The sequence below is a fragment of the Lutra lutra genome, chromosome 18 (genome assembly GCF_902655055.1).
Source record: "Lutra lutra chromosome 18, mLutLut1.2, whole genome shotgun sequence".
NCBI classification, from domain to species: domain Eukaryota; kingdom Metazoa; phylum Chordata; class Mammalia; order Carnivora; family Mustelidae; genus Lutra; species Lutra lutra.
In genome coordinates this window covers 2,526,208-2,542,033 of record NC_062295.1, presented here as the reverse complement: position 1 = coordinate 2,542,033, position 15,826 = coordinate 2,526,208, and the positions used below count along the sequence as shown (strand labels likewise).

Genomic DNA, 15,826 nt, shown 5'->3' with positions numbered 1-15,826 from the left:
CTTGCTACAGGGGGCCATACGATCCTTCAGAAATATTCAATAATGTTTCATGCCCAAAGCAATGTTTGTCATTTAAAATTTTTTGCTTACTGTATACAGATATAATGGGGTTTTACCTATGTTTTAACTTATTTCATTATCTGTTAGTGAGGCTGTGAATTTTCAATGTGGACTTCTACCTTTTGCTTCATTCTACAGAATGAAGCCTCTTTGACTATTTGCTATGTGGAATCTAGATATTGAACTTAGTTGTCTTTAGTACTTCTTCAAAAATATTTTATTATTTAATTTTATTTATTTGTCAGAGAAGCAGGCTCCCCGCTAAGCAAAGACCCAATGCAAGACTCAATCCCAGGATCATGAGATCATGACCTGAGCCAAAGGCAGATGCTTAACCCACTGAGCCATCCAGGCGCCCCTCAAAAATATTTTACATACTAAACATCGGTATTTGTATGATGAAAATTTCCATCTGGTGTTTTTTTTTTTTTTCAATTGAGATATAATTCACAAACCATAAAATTCACCCCTTTAAAGTGCAGAGTTAAGTGGGTTTTAGCAAATTCACAATGTGGAAATATCACCACTAAATCCAAAACATTTTCCTCATCCCTAAAACAAGCCCTGCATCCAGTGGCAGTATCTTGCCACTCTCCCCTTCCCCCAGCCCCTGGCAACTACTATCCTATTTTTGTCTTTATGGATTTGCCTATTCTGAACATTTCATGCAAGCAGAATCACACAGTATGAGGTCTTCTGTGACTGACTCCTTCCACTTGGCATAATGTTTTCGAGGTCCATCCATGTTGCAGCATATACTAGTACTCATTCATTTCTTATTCTTATATGGATATACCACATCTTGTTTAGCCACTTATCAGGGTTTTTTAAAGATTTATTTTTGAGAGAGGGAGAGAGAGAGCGTGCATGAGCTGGGGGGGGGAGTAGTTGGGGGGGGGCTGAGGGAGACAGGGTCTCCACCCATTAGGGAGCCTAACTGGGGACTCAATCCCAGGACCCTGAGATCATGACCTGAGCTGAAGGCAGATGCTTAACCGACTGAGTTACCCAACCTGCCCCAACATTAAATTAATGTTTGTTTGTATTCTCTTATTGGTTATTAAATTCCACTTTTTGTACATAGTATAAGGACACATGCTGTCTTTCCAGAAGAGTAGACAATTTTTGCTAGCACCATCTATTTTACACTAAGTTGAAATGCTACCCTTTCACATAGGTCCATGTACATTCAGATCAACTTTAGCACTTACTATTCTTTTCTGATCTACTTATTGACGTCTGGTTCAAACCACACTGCTTTGATTCAAGTAGTTTTTGTTACTGTTCGTTTTTGGCTTTTGATGTCTGGAAAAGCAAGTATCCCTTATTTTTAGAAAAACTTTTGGCACCACACAGTTTTGACACTAGTCTGTAACATGTTTTAAAACATGGCTAAATGAGTCACCTAGAGTTAGTTAGCGTTAAGGGAAAAAACCATCCATCTATACTTTTACTTTGGTCATCCAGCGGGAGGCAGGCGTTACAAGGAAGAATAAAGCGCTCCCTGCCCTGGGGCTGTCACAACCCTGATCAGTGCTTCACTGGGGAATGAACTGAGAATGGAATCAACGCAGGGACAAAGGGCGGTTAGGCCTCCCTGAGAGGCTGAGGACGGAAACGAAGGCGGCTGGAGAATGATCACCAGGATTTCCCAGAAAACAAGACGGCCCATTCAGACCGCAAGGTAGAAGGTGGCAAGCGGGGTAGGGGAAGGTCGCCAGGTTCTGATCTATGGGCCGCCCTTACCGGAAGGGACAGCTGTGACAGGACCCAGAACCGGGCACAGACCCTGACACACCACCCACTCACCGCCTCAGCGGTCCTTCGACAGACCCAGGATGCTGCGGCGGAGACAGCCGCAGCCTCTCTCAGATCTTCCGGTCCGAGAGGCAGCCCACTTCCTGTCGAGCCCCGGGAAAGCGGGATGGAGTCGGGGTGGGACTGTCCCGCCCCAACCGCCGCGCCTGGCGGCCTCCCAGTGGCTGTTCGGAGCCGAACTACATTTCCCAGCAGGCGATGGAGCGACACCGCTAGTACCTGGAGAGGAGCCAGCCGGCCATGGAGGATTGGAGCCTACCTTCTGCTTTCCGTCATCCAGATAGAGCCACAGAAACAGAAACAGAAACAGCGGCTGCCGCCAGCCCGTTCTCCCTCTGGCGCCGAGAGCGCAGCCTGTCGTCCTCGAGCGTCGCCTTCTCAAGCACAGCCCACCCGCTCCGAGCGGGGAGACCAGGCTTCCGCACTGGAAACGAGGCACCGGTTGTGACGTCACGGCTGCGGGGGCGTCCGGCCTCCCAGAAGGCACCGTGTCCAGGCCGTCCTCCCAACTGACGGCGCCTCAAGCCAATAGTCGCCGGCGGACTGTGAGGACACTCCGAAGGGCGAGGGGAGGGCTCGGCGTCTCGCGCCTCGTTTCCCGGTCTCTCTGCGCCGGGGTCTCTGAGCCGTCCCCTGCGAGCACCCAGGGGCGGCAGAGCCCCTGAGAGGTGAGGGGCTCCGCGAGGGCGGGAAGCGGGCTGAGGTGGCCTCTTGGGGAGCATAGCTTGGTCTGTTGCTAGGGGAGCCGGGCCAGCTAGGGAGCCGGAAACACTCCGGGCAATGCTGCCGTCTGGGCTTTGTGATAAAGGTACTCCTTGGCCGGTGGGAGAGGCTCCGGAATGGGCCTGGCCAGCTGGGCCCCCTGGGATGTCCCTCGCCGCTCTTAGCAGGGCTTCCACGAAAGGAGTCAGCAGGCCGTGTATGGGCTTCTCATGCGGTCTTGCGTTTGCTCCTTGAGCGATCCACTGCCCCCCGCTCCGCAAGGGCACCCGAGGGACCCGCGGTCCAAGGTGCGCAGTTCGGCTTCATTTAATGACCAAGCCAACTTCTAAGCTGATGCCCTCGGTACTGGACCCCAGGTTTCCTGTCTTCTAGCCCATTGCCCTTCCTACCAGCAGAAGTCAAACCGCTCTTCCCAGTGGAATTTGCACTTCATGTATGTTCTCAGGAAGGTGACCCCTGGGGTTTGGACGTCCTCCAGCTTTCGTTCTCAGAGCTTCCGCTCAGGCCTTGCTAGGAGTGTCTAGTTCAGGAACCTTCCGTTTGCATTCGGAGTTCCTCACCCCAGCTTGTCTTTCCTTCGGCTTTAAATCTCATGTGGCCCCACTGTCCAGGCCGTATATTGGATCTGGTTTTTGTGGGTAAACCATGGTTTCTCTCGTCTGCAGCTCGGCTGAAATCCTGACAGATTTTCTTCAGTAAGAGGTGACTCCTGAAGCTCTGCGAAACGAGTGTGGTGTGTGATTGCAAGGCGCGATGGCTGCAAAAGTGGCTCCAATGCCCCTAAAGCCTAAGCGGTCCTTTATACTGAGAGTTCCTCCGGACTCCAAGCTGGGCCAAGACCTACTTCGGGATGCTACTAGTGGGCCCAAGACCATCCACCAGCTGGTTCTGGAGCACTTCCTCACCTTCTTGCCCAAGCCAAGCCTGGTCCAGCCCAATCAGAAAGTCAAGGAGACCTTGGTTATTATGAAGGATGTGAGCTCAAACTTTCAGAACAGATGTAAGAAGCACACGCTGTTTCACTAGAAGAGAAGGGACTGGTAGTAGGGGCAGACATAGGTTTTTATGTTAGTGATGAATTCAAGTTAGGATAGTGGGTATTGAAAAAAGTTGATTCTATTGTCAGCATGTTGGGGAGAGGGAGTGCTTGTGCTCAAGCTGGAACTGCAGTGGCTTGCTGGGTGTGTGTAAACCCATAGAACAAACATAGTGTCATTTTTTTACCCAAACTTTGGGAGGGTGTTTATCATTTTAGGATAAAGAAATGTGGATGAATTGTTGAATTGATTGCAGTTTATGTGGAATTTTGGAAATTTTGTGCTTGTGGGCATCTTCGGACATTACCCTCCAATAGCCTTCCCTTTAGTAGTAATGGGAATTTTAAAAGTTTTTAAGAGAATCATTCTTTTCATAATGAGGAGACCCTATATAGGTTCAAGACTCTGTGGTTTATGGCTTGAACTCTTCCTGGGCTCACAGAAGCCAAAAAAATCCATGAATTGCCTTCGGAAGGAGTGAGGACAGTGTGGCCTAAGGTGTGGTTAGGGGTTCCCATATTAGAGCCACTGATTTTTCCATTAACTACAGCTTCCTCTTTACCCAGCGCAACCTCATCCCATGGTGAAGCTTCTGCCCAGAGAAGGAATCCAGCAGAAACAGGACACAGTGTCTCTGTGTTTGAAAACTGAGCCTGAGGTGGGTTTGGTTTTCCCGTTCACTGTTTTGAGTACCTCACCTTCTCTGCTCTTTCAGCAATCCCTGCTCAGCCAACCCATGTATAAAAATACATTCTTGGGAGTCCGTAAGGAGAGTGGGCTCGTTTTTCACTGCCTCCTTGGATATTTCTCTTCTGCTTGTCCTTTGGCTCCTGTCTCAGCCTGGCTCTCTGGTCCGAGCTGCAGCTGTGTGGAATTTATAGACCCCTTTCACCTTCCCTTCCCTGATCGCTGGGCTTCGGTCTTTTTTGCCAGCAGAGCTATAAAAGAACCAAAGAACCTCTGTTATTAAGAGGAAGGGGGCTTTTTGCTGTTTCAGGAACTGGTGGTCCTTGAGGACTTGAATGTATTTCACTCCCAAGAAGAATGTGTGAGCCTGGATGCTGCTCAACAGCCCACCTCAGAGAAGGAAGACAGTGTTGGGGAGATGATGTTACTGGGTGAGAGATCTTGTGTGTTCATACTGAATGCTGTGGAAAAAGCATGTGCTGTTTTGTCAGATTTTTTAAAGACCTGACCGACACTAGCTAAGTACACGGTCACACACGTTTCATTTTTGTTCTATCCCATGTGGCAGAGCCTGCACCAGCTGTGGTGGCCATATTTCCTGTATCTTTAGGGCAGCAGGGGTGGAGGAGACTTGTTTTGGTAAGCAAGACCTGCGGCTGATGTCCTGACATCAAACATTCAAACAGATAGAAAAATGCAGGCTGATTGTTTCTGAGTCCATTTTCTGCATTTAGTGCTAGTCCCTCAACAGGTGTATTTTAAATTAGTGTTTTCATTGGACCCATGACTCTTTTAAGTCTTTTTTTCCCCCTTGATGTCTAGTAGCTATGAAGTCTACTAGTGTGAATGCAAATACATCCCATGTTGATGGGAATACTATATAGCACTTACTAAGCACCCATGTGCCATTATGTACGAGGCACTAGTCTAAGTGCTTTGCATGCCTTTATTATCACATACATCGCTCACAAAAGTACTGTAGAATATACGAACTATTACTGTTTTACAAATGACAGAACTAAAGCAGAAACATATTAAGAAATTGCTAAAGGTTGGGCAACCCTCATGGGTCCCTCCCTCTTCAGGAGCTTCATACTATTGCTCAATAAACTTTGCTTTCCTTCCCAGCAAAAGAAAAGAAAATAAAAGAAAAATTGCTAAAGTCACACAGCAGTAGGTAGCAGAGCAGGGATTTGGACTCAGGAATTCTAATATTAGAGCTTGCAATCTTAGATCTTAGCCCAGAATTACACTGCCTTCCTGCTGCATTTCTCATAATTTTTTCAGTGAATTGTCTATATGGTTGGTGAATGGGGCGTTCTTTCATTTGTCCTTATTTGCCAGTAATGGTTAAAAACTATTCTTATATGAGAATACTACATACGAACTCATCTGGCAGCAGCTTCTCTGTAAGCTGCTAAGAGATGATTCAGCCTTTTTCTACAAATACACTGCTAACCTAGAGTCAGGGGCCCTCAGAAATCATTTTGCCAAGTGCCTTATTACTTTTTACTTTGCCTTCAGGGCTGTTTGCTTCTGAGGCTTAAGTGGAGCAGAAAGTGGGTTTTGTGAGTTGCCTGGGGTAACAAAATAAAATCCATGACTGTTGAATTCCGTAGTTGTCTTACATTGTGTGGTCAGGGTAGTGTGGTACACGGAGAGCCTGGTTAATTTCCCACAAGTTATTCTATGTAATATTTTTTAAGATTTTATGTATTTTGTGTGTGTGTGTGTGTGTGTGTGTGTGTGTACACACTTAGTGATTGAGTAACCAATTGTAAACTCTACACCCCATGTGGGGCTCCAGCTTATGACCTGAGAACAAGCATGTTCTACTAACTGAGCTAGCCAAGCAACCCTAATATTTTCTTATTTTAGAGAGAAGCATAAACAGTTCACATTTATTACACTGAGTTTTTCTTTGGTAAAATTAGCATTTATTTTAGATGACTGGTTGGTGGGTATGTTACTAATTCCAGGAACACTTTGGTCATGGACCCTGAGGCTCTCAGGCCCAATCGTCAACCATACCCGAAAGCTGATGATTTATTTTTTTTTTAAAGATTTTATTTATTTATTTGACAGAGAGATCACAAGTAGGCAGAGAAGCAGGCAGAGAGAGAGGAGGAAGCAGGCCCCCCGCCGAGCAGAGAGCCCGATGCGGGGCTCGATCCCAGGACCCCGGGATCATGACCTGAGCCGAAGGCAGAGGCTTTAACCCACTGAGCCACCCAGGCGCCCCAAAAGCTGATGATTTAAACCAACATTTAATATATGCTACTTGCTGTGTACTTAGGCAGAGTTGGATTCTGGAGTTGATTATCAGTGGGTTAAAATGATACATAGTGCTCCATTCCTGCCCACTAAAGCTTCCAATTTGCTTTTAAAAGATAAGTCATTCACATAAAAAGATAACCATTATGAAACCATTATAGCCATAAAGAGCTATGACAAGGTCAAGATAGGATTTGGACCCAGGAGCAGAGTTTGCAAGAAGATAGAATTGATTTTAGATGAGATTGAATCCATGACAGGAAATAAAGTGAGATTATTCTCCAGGTACTTGGACGTTAGGAATTGGAGGTCACATCTAAAGATGTAGAGATTTGGGAGTCATCAGTATATAGCTGACATTTGAAATAGTAATATTAAGTAGTGTGAAAAGGGAAAAGTGTGAGGGAATGAACCTTGTAGTTATAGGAATCACAGAAGAATCCTTGGCGGAGGAAAGAAAGTGTGTCTCAGTTCAAGTGAATCACATAAAACAACTGAAAATGTAGAACACTTGAATTTTCAAAGAGATAGTTCCTTTGGTCATATCTGCCCTCTACTATGGTAAGAGAGTATAAGCCTTTTCAAGATTAATGCACATTGACTACATACTGCACAACAAAGACAAACTCAATAGATTCCAGAAAGTGGAAATAACACAACAGGATCTATCACAGTGCAGTACAATGAGAAAGTAATAATGAAACTGGAAAAGAAAAAGTTCCCTTCACTGAGAAATGATTATTAAGAACATTGGGCCACAGGAGAAATACAAATTAAAATTACACAATTTTTCTAAGGGTGCCTGGGTGGCTCAGTCAGTTAAGAGTCTGCCTTTAGCTCAGGTCCTGGTCCCAGGGTCCTGGGCTTGAGCCCCGCATTGGGCTCCCAGCTCAGTGGGGAGCATGCTTCACCCTCTCCCTCTCCCCCTGGTTGTGCTTGCTTGCTGTCTCTCTCTCTCCCTTCCTCTCTCTCTGTCAAATAAATAAATAAAATCTTTAAAGAAAAATAAATTTTAAAAAATTACTTAATTCTCCTAGAATATACGTTGTTTCAGAATCTATAGTACAACACAGAAGTAGATTTGAACCAATGGGAAGGAATATCATGTTGACTAGGAAAATTTAACATTAAAACATCAGTTCTCCCCAAGTCAGTTTATGAAGTAAATGTAATCCCTTTAAAAATACCAGTAGGATTTTTTTCCCCCTGGAAGTAGATAATCTGATCTCTAATTCAATTGGAAAAATAAACACGAATAACCAGGAAAATTGAAAAGAAGAGCAATGGAAAGGAAGGGGCTCTTAAAGGTGTTGGGACAACTCAGCCTTTTGGCAAATCATACCCTACTTTGCACACCAAGAAAAAGCCCCAGCGGATATGCTTAGGAATACAAATGACCCATAAACACATGAAAAGATGTCCAGCCCTACTCTTAATTAGAAATGCAGATTAAACTTCTACCAGGTTACCACCTTTTTTCATCTATAAGATTTCTAGAAATCAGAAACTTAACACACTGGTAGTGAGGTTGTTGGGAGAAAGGTGTAATCCTGGGGGACATGTAGAATGGGACACTCCCTATATATGGGAATCTGATTACCAGTATTAAAGATGCATTTACCTTTGATCCAGCAGTTCCACTTCTGTGAATCTAGTCTACAGATAACAGCGCACTTTCAAAATAATATGCAAATGAGGTTATTCATTGTAGTACTGATTGTGAAACTGTTGGTGAAAACTGTAGTACTGTTTGTGAAAAGACTGAAAACAATCCAAGTGTCTCTGCAGGGGGCTAGTTGAATATGATGTGTCCACACAGCAAACCTTGGTAATCACCATGCACTGGAATGTAATGATCAAAATAAAGCAAGTAGCAGACATATACATAGCTTACTATCCTTTATATAAATAAAGGGAAGAAAGGAAAATCTATCATCTATGGAAGAATAAAAAGAAACTAATAAAAACTGCTACCATTCTGGGTGATGAGTAGAATGGATGGGGACAGAGACTAGAGTAAGACTTCTTAGCATATATCTTTTCATATTTAGATTTTGTAACCATATGAACTATATATTAGCTACTAAAAATTTTTTTTTATCTTAAAAATTAGTCCACTGGGGCTCCTGGGTGGCTCAGTCAGTTGAGCATCCAGTTCTTGATTTCAGCTCAGGTCATGATCTCAGTGTTGTGTGAGATCAAGCCCCACTTTGGGCTCCATGCTAGGCATGGAGGTTGCTGATTCTCCCTCTTTCTGCTCCTTTCCCTTCCAACCCGCCCCCATCCCTGCTCATGCTCTCTCACACGTGCGTTTTGTCAAATAAATGAATAAAATCTTGAAAAAAAAAAAAAGAACAAAATAGGGAAACCTGCTATCACTATTAATATCAACTGGATAAAGCAAAAAGATAAGAGGTTAAGAAGAGTAAATCTTGGGGTGCCTGAGGGACATATTTGGGTTGAGCGTCTGCCTTTGGCTCAGTTCATGGTCCCAGGGTTGGGGGATGGAGCCCCACATCAGGCTTCCTGCTCAGCAGGGAGCCTGCTTCTCCCCCTCCTCCCTGCTTGTGCTCTCTCATTATCTCTGTCGCTATCTCTGTCTCTCTTTCTCAAATAAATAATATCTTTTAAAAAAAAGAATAAGAGGGGCGCCTGGGTGGCTCAGTGAGTTAAAGCCTCTGCCTTCGGCTCAGGTCACGATCCCAGAGTCCTGGGATCAAGCCCCGCATTGGGCTCTCTGCTCGGCAGGGAGCCTGCTTCCTCCTCTCTCTCTGCCTGCTTCTCTGCCTACTTGTGATGTCTGTCCGTCTGTCAAATGAATAAATAAAATCTTTAAAAATAAAAATAAAAATAAAAAAAGAATAAGAATAAATATTGGGAAGGGAAGGACCCAAGATATGGTTTATACTTAGAAAATCTAAAAGGATCAACAAAAACTTCTTTAATAGTTTTAAAGTAGGTAGATAGGAATATATAACAATAGCATTTGTAACACAAAATGATGGAAGCTGTCATTCAGAATGGCTATAAAATAGTAAACCACAAGGGCACCTGGGTGGCTCAGTCGTTAGGCATCTGCCTTCAGCTCAGATCATGATCCCAGAGTCCTGGGATCAAGTCAGGCTCCCTGCTCAGTGGGAAGTCTGCTTCTCCCTCTCCTGATCCCCCTGCTTGTGTTCCCTCTCTTGCTGTCTCTCTCTCTCTGTGTAGTACAGTAAAATCTTTAACAAAATAAAAAAGTAAACACAGATGTTTTACTGGTAAATAAAGATTTTTAAAAACTGGAGAAACAAAGTCTAAATGCGAAAACTAAAATCATGTAAAGATAGCAGTGCCCCAAATTTATTTATACTAAATACATTAAGAGTCAAACTTTTATAAAGGATATTCTTACTGATTTTTACCAATATTACACATTACAAACCATAACTTACAGTGTGATATTAAGCTCCAAATGTATTAAGAGTTAAGTATAAATATAAGTCATAAAGGAATACCTAGAATACCTAGAAATAAAGGAATACCTAGAAAATAGAAAATTTATCAGATTTTGATACTTTTTTATGGTTTTAAGTTGTGGAGTTACAGAGGAAGACTTCAGTTAAATATTTCTATCAGTAGTGATTGACTCAGATTAAGATTTGCTATATGTAAAATTTCTTTAAATTTCTAAAAGTCTCAGCCCAATAAATTAGTCGATTGTACTAATACTAAAGTACAAAAAAAGCTAGAATGAGAAACCATATTATACCCATTACATTATTTTAAGTTCAATCTAATGCTGGCAAAATTAGATAAAATTGATACCCACGTGTTGATGGTAGTATTAAAATTGGTAAGCTGCTTTTGAAAGAAGTGTGGGAGTCTCTGGCAAGAGCTACAATAAGTATTGCCATTTACTTCGACCCCGCATTTCTTTCTTTCTTTTTAAAGATTTATTTATTTATTTGACAGATGGAGATCACAAGTGGGCAGAGAGGCTTGCAGAGAAGGGGAGAGCAGGCTCCCCACGGAGCAGAGAGCCTGATGTGGGGCTCAATCCCAGGACCCCAGGACCATGACCTGAGCTGAAAGCAGAGGCCCTACCCCACTGAGCCACCCAGACACCCAGGACCCAGCATTTCATTACCTAAGGGAGTGAATGAAAAAGAAAATGCTTTAGTGTGAAACTGTCAAGTCCAGCAAAGATGTGTATTCCATGCGGTGATCAGCCACATATCAAAGTGGTTGATTTAACCCTTTATTTTCAGCACGTTGCCTAGAGTTTTGGGGGTCCCTTTTCACCCCACCTTTTCATGGCATACTCTTTTTTTTACTTTGTTATCAAGTCTTTATAATCTATTATTTTACACAGACTTCTTTCAGAGGTATAAATACAGAAAGTCTACAAATCATAAGTGTTCACCTTTGATTTTCACAAAATGTATACATTTGTCTAATCACCATTCAAAATGACTATTCCTAGCACCCCAGAAGTCCCTCTTGTGCCCATTGCCTAATTACTATTCCCTGTTCCCCTAAAGAGACCACATTGATTCCCATCATACTTTAGTTTTATTATTTGTGGTCATCACTGTGATGCCCAAATAATCACCAACCGAATGAATGTGATATGCCTTAATTATTTCTGATCATTTGAATTGTTCCCAGTTTTTCACTATATAGGATATTACATACAGTATTATCTAATCCTGTAATATGATAGTATTAAATGTAGTGAAAACCTAGAAATAACTCACCTCACCGTTCACTTACTAGCCTCCAAAAGAGTATGAGTGGTACCATTTAGTATTTATGTCCTTCATCCCGTGGTCCTTAGCTCACTGCTCTACATAGAGTATAATAAGATCAATATGCACTTGTTGAGTAATTACTGCTATTCAGAAAGCAAACATGAAATCTTTCAGTGTAGTCCCACTCATTTCTTTTAAAAAATGGGGGGGGGGCTGTGTGCTCACATTGCATAGTAAGATTTATCAGTCATATTTATTCCACCCATGATAAGAGCTGAAAAGGAGTATTGATAATGATTATTTGCTAGTCCTCAGATTTCTGACACTCAAGATTATTTTTTTTAAGATCTTATTTATTTATTTGTCAGAGAGAGAGGACAAGCAGGCAGAGTGGCAGGCAGGCAGAGGTGGAGAGAGAAGCAGGCTCCCTGCAGAGCAAGGAGCCCGATGTGGGACTCGGTCCCAGGACCTTGGGATCACGACCCGAGCCAAAGACAGCGGCCTAACCAACTGAGCCACCCAGGCGCCCCCTTCAAGATTATTTTTTGATGAGAAATCTAACTTGTTTTTCCCTGCCTGGTGTCGTATCCCTCAAAAGGTACTAAATTCTCTTTGTTTCCACAGTCAATGATGTTAATCCTGAGAGTGAAGATCTTCAGAAAGAAACCATAGAGAATGAAGATCATAGAGAAGAGATTTCAGATTGTGATGAAGTAGATCGTTCTGTGGTCTCTGAGGAACCTCCATATTGCCATAAAGAAAGACTTAATACATCTATTCCCAAGCAAAGGAAAATGAGAAATCTTCTAGTTACCATTGAAAATGATACTCCACTAGAGGAACTCTCAAAATATGTGGATATCAATGTGATTGCACTTACCCGAAATCGGAGAACAAGAAGATGGTACACTTGTCCACTGTGTGGGAAACATTTTAATGAAAGTTCTTACCTTATTTCCCACCAGAGGACTCACACTGGAGAAAAACCCTATGACTGCAGTCACTGTGGGAAAAGCTTCAATCATAAAACAAACCTTAATAAACATGAGCGAATCCATACAGGAGAGAAACCTTATTCATGTTCTCAATGTGGGAAAAACTTTCGTCAAAACTCTCATCGGAGTCGCCATGAAGGAATCCATATAAGGGAGAAGATATTTAAGTGTCCAGAATGTGGGAAAACCTTCCCGGAGAACAAAGAATTTGTGCTTCATCTGCAGAGTCATGAGGCTGAAAGGCCATACAGTTGCAAAAAATGTGGCAGAAGATTTGGTCGGTTGTCCAACTGCGTCCGGCATGAAAAAACCCACTCAGCATGTAAGACCTGAAAGCAGAAATGGGATCAAGAAAGGTCTGATGATCTTGCCTCAACCTGAAATGTTTCATAAGGAACTCTGAATTCCCTGGCTGTCAGAAAAGATGCAGAAATGGGAAAACCTCATTAAAGCCAAAATTGGATAAATACCCATCTTGGCTAAAACCTCCAATTTTTAGAAAATTCACAGGGAAGAAAACATCCTCAAGGGCTATACCTCAGTTAGCATCCACACTTTCTGGATAAAGGAGCTTTCTTCTGTGAACTTATACAACATTGTATAGGCCACAGATCCCTTTCCCACAATGGCTTTGAATAGGAGTCTGAAGGCCACTCACCAGCAAGGTGAGCAGAGTGACTCAATGCGAATGGAAGTATATCATTCCCCAGCCCCCATAGGAATTCATGCTACAGGAAAAAAAATAATGCAAAGGTCCTTATCTGGAACTGTGTTCCCCTGAAAGAACCAAACTACTGATTTGTTAAGCCAATAGCTTCTATTAGCAATTCACATAACCTTCTCAGAATACCCTGTTAAAGCTTGAGTGTTGAAAGGGATTGTTTACTTTGGAATATAGGAAAATACAGCAATTGAATGTCAAAGACTTACTCTGTCATTTTTACATGATCTAAACAATTGATCTCAGTAACATTTGCATTTTGTAGTGAAAAGTGACTTTTACAGGAATACTTTTCACAACATACTTTTAAAGTGTCTACTGTTCTTACTGTGTTCTGTCCAGCTCTTGCTCAGACAGCTCTCTCATGCCTTTCCATTGCCAAGAGAAGTTCGGATCGCTTAGGCCCACCCACCCAGCCCCACTACTGGAAAAGCTCTTCAGAATCTGGTCCCTCTGATGAGCCAAGAAGAAAACCTGCCTACAAAGGAAATCCAAGAGCCTGAAGAGGAAGAGGAAGACATTGGCTTAGACCCATGACTGGTCAATAACCTACCGTGTGCTTAATTCCCCTCCAGGCAGTCATCAGACCCTTGGCAATGGGTGGTCACTACCTCATAAGCAGAGTGTTTTGTTTTTAGCAGGGGTCTCCAGTGGCTAGCTCACACGGCCCCTCAAGGAGACAAGACTCCAGTGTCTCCACTCTAGTGGATACTGGTTCTCTTTGGCCTGATACCCACTTTCCTGACTTGTCTGCCTAGAGGCAAGGCCAGCGCCTTCAAGGGACCGATCCTGTGGTGTGTTACTTTAACGATTCTTGGTCAGTTTTTGCTTTTCTTTTAGGTTTCCTAAAGTTTTACATTGGTATTTTGATGGAAATAGGTTAATCCTATAAACTGGGGAAACTTGTTAGCTTTATAAATTTTGTTTCCCATCCAGAAACATACCTTTCCATTTACTCAAGTATTATATTCCTGAGTACATTTTTCTAATTTTCTCCATGTAAGTTCTATACAATTTTGTTATTGTAAATAGTTTTTTCATTGTATTTTTCTAGTTGATTATTGTTCTTACATAGGAGTTATTTTTAATTATATATTTGTGAACCTAGCCACCTCATTGATGAATGTTGTTAATTTTCAGTAATTTCTCAGTTTCTCAATTTGGGGTTCAAAATTATACCACTCACAAGTAATAGTTTTGTTCTTTTTTGTTATTTTTTAAACATGTAGGTCTAAGCTTTGTTTTGGTTCAAAGCATACTAAAAGAGGACCTTTGATGGTACAGTTCAGTCCTGAGCTAATTCAAACACTTAAAGGCTACACATAAAACTGTGCTTTATTAATGTTGTATTTCGAGCCTACAAAACCCTTTAAAACCAGGGACAAAACTGGCTGCCAGCGTGTTATTCTAGGTCTTGAGAAGACTGGCTGGGGTTCGGCTGGTTTTCACACCTGGAGAACAAAGGCTAATTGGCTGCCAGGCAGAGACTGGAGAGGGTGGGGTCTGTGCAGAAGAGTCTTCTGTCCCCTGTGAAATGGTCTGACCACACAGTCCTCGAGGCCTGTGGGTGTGTGATACTCTGACGACACAAACTCCTTCCCCACACCAGGAAGTGCCCTCAGTGTCCTGGGCTGTGGTGCAGATGAGGACCCGTGCAGTCAAAGGCACTGGCAAATATTGTCCCCAGGGTAGGGCTTGGGCCACTTGACTTCCCTGCACCAACCCCTTGGATCCCAGAGGATCTGGAACAGAATGTTCCTCACTTCTGCCCTTGAGCTCAGAGCACGATGCCCAGGGTCAGTGTCCCCAAGCAGGAGTGCACTGGGAAGGTGTTAGATGAATAAGTGCTCAATACGGAGCCGACAACCAGTTAACAAAAAACAGTAAGCACACAACAACAAATGCTTTTCCAATAGAGCATCGAGTCTCACTTAGAACATCTGAAGGACCCGATAACCAAGTCCAGTAGCAACTACAAACAGAAGACATGCATCCCCCAAAGATGCAGCACAAGGCCCCAGGCTATAAAAGGAAGCAACATACCCGTGGAGTTTCTTAAGGTGGGAGGCGGGGGAGGGAGGATAGGAATTCATTAAAATCAAAACTACCTATGCAGCTCCACGTTGACAAGTGCTAGGAAGGGAAGAATTCTAGGAGAGTGTTACAGGTGGATTTTCCAGAGAGGACTCTGGGCAAGTGGTCTTTAAACTGAGACCAGATGGGTGAGATAGGGGAGGAATGGGGGTAGCAAGAGGCTATTCCAATAAGAAGACATGAACACAACTTTTAGATAAACTGGAATGGCTACAAGAGGTATGAAAGAAACTTCAGGCTTACTAGTAATCTAAGAATTATAAATTTAAAGAACAAAAATGTCATTGTAGGTGTATTAAATGAGCAGAGTGTGTGTGTGTGTGTGTGTGTGTGTGTGTGTGTGTAAATGTTTGGCTTGGCCAAAGGGGAATAATAGCAACCATCTAGTGTGACAGTGTTAAAAAAAATTATCACTATGTGTCCCACCAATTTATGTTCTCAATACAAGGAAAATTAGAACATTTTAATACTGAAAAATCCAACCTAAATGGATAACTGTATAGAATATTATATAGCTAATAAAAAACAAGGTTTTTATCTTAGTTGGCAGGGTGGGTCTCATCCTCTCTTACCATTCTCTCTCTTTCTAAAAAAGCTTTTATTTAAGAGAACACAGGGGGAAGGGAGAGGGAGAAGCAGATTCTGCTGAGCAGGGAGCCTGATAGAGGACGTAATCCCAGGACC

At 42.9% G+C, this 15,826-nt stretch overlaps 1 protein-coding gene and 1 long non-coding RNA gene across 4 annotated transcripts in view; one reads left to right on the top strand and one right to left on the bottom strand.

Annotated features, from left to right (window-relative positions):
* The window catches only part of LOC125090767 (uncharacterized), a 30,541-nt gene extending 28,261 nt beyond the window's left edge, over positions 1-2,280 (bottom strand). The window contains exon 1 of one of the 3 annotated variants that reach the window (XR_007124474.1): positions 2,138-2,280. This is a non-coding gene — a long non-coding RNA (uncharacterized LOC125090767). Of the gene's footprint in view, positions 1-1,869; positions 2,118-2,137 lie in introns of those variants that run through there. The other 2 variants (XR_007124475.1, XR_007124476.1) reach the window with 2 other exon arrangements.
* A 144-nt stretch (positions 2,281-2,424) lies between these two features.
* ZNF200 (zinc finger protein 200) lies at positions 2,425-13,511 on the top strand. The gene is made up of 5 exons (XM_047713766.1): positions 2,425-2,546; positions 3,267-3,601; positions 4,205-4,296; positions 4,636-4,756; positions 11,957-13,511. Exons 2-5 carry the CDS (start codon positions 3,355-3,357, stop codon positions 12,658-12,660), a joined length of 1,164 nt encoding a protein of 387 aa, XP_047569722.1. The 5' UTR covers positions 2,425-2,546; positions 3,267-3,354; the 3' UTR covers positions 12,661-13,511.
* The last annotated feature ends 2,315 nt before the right edge of the window (positions 13,512-15,826 follow it).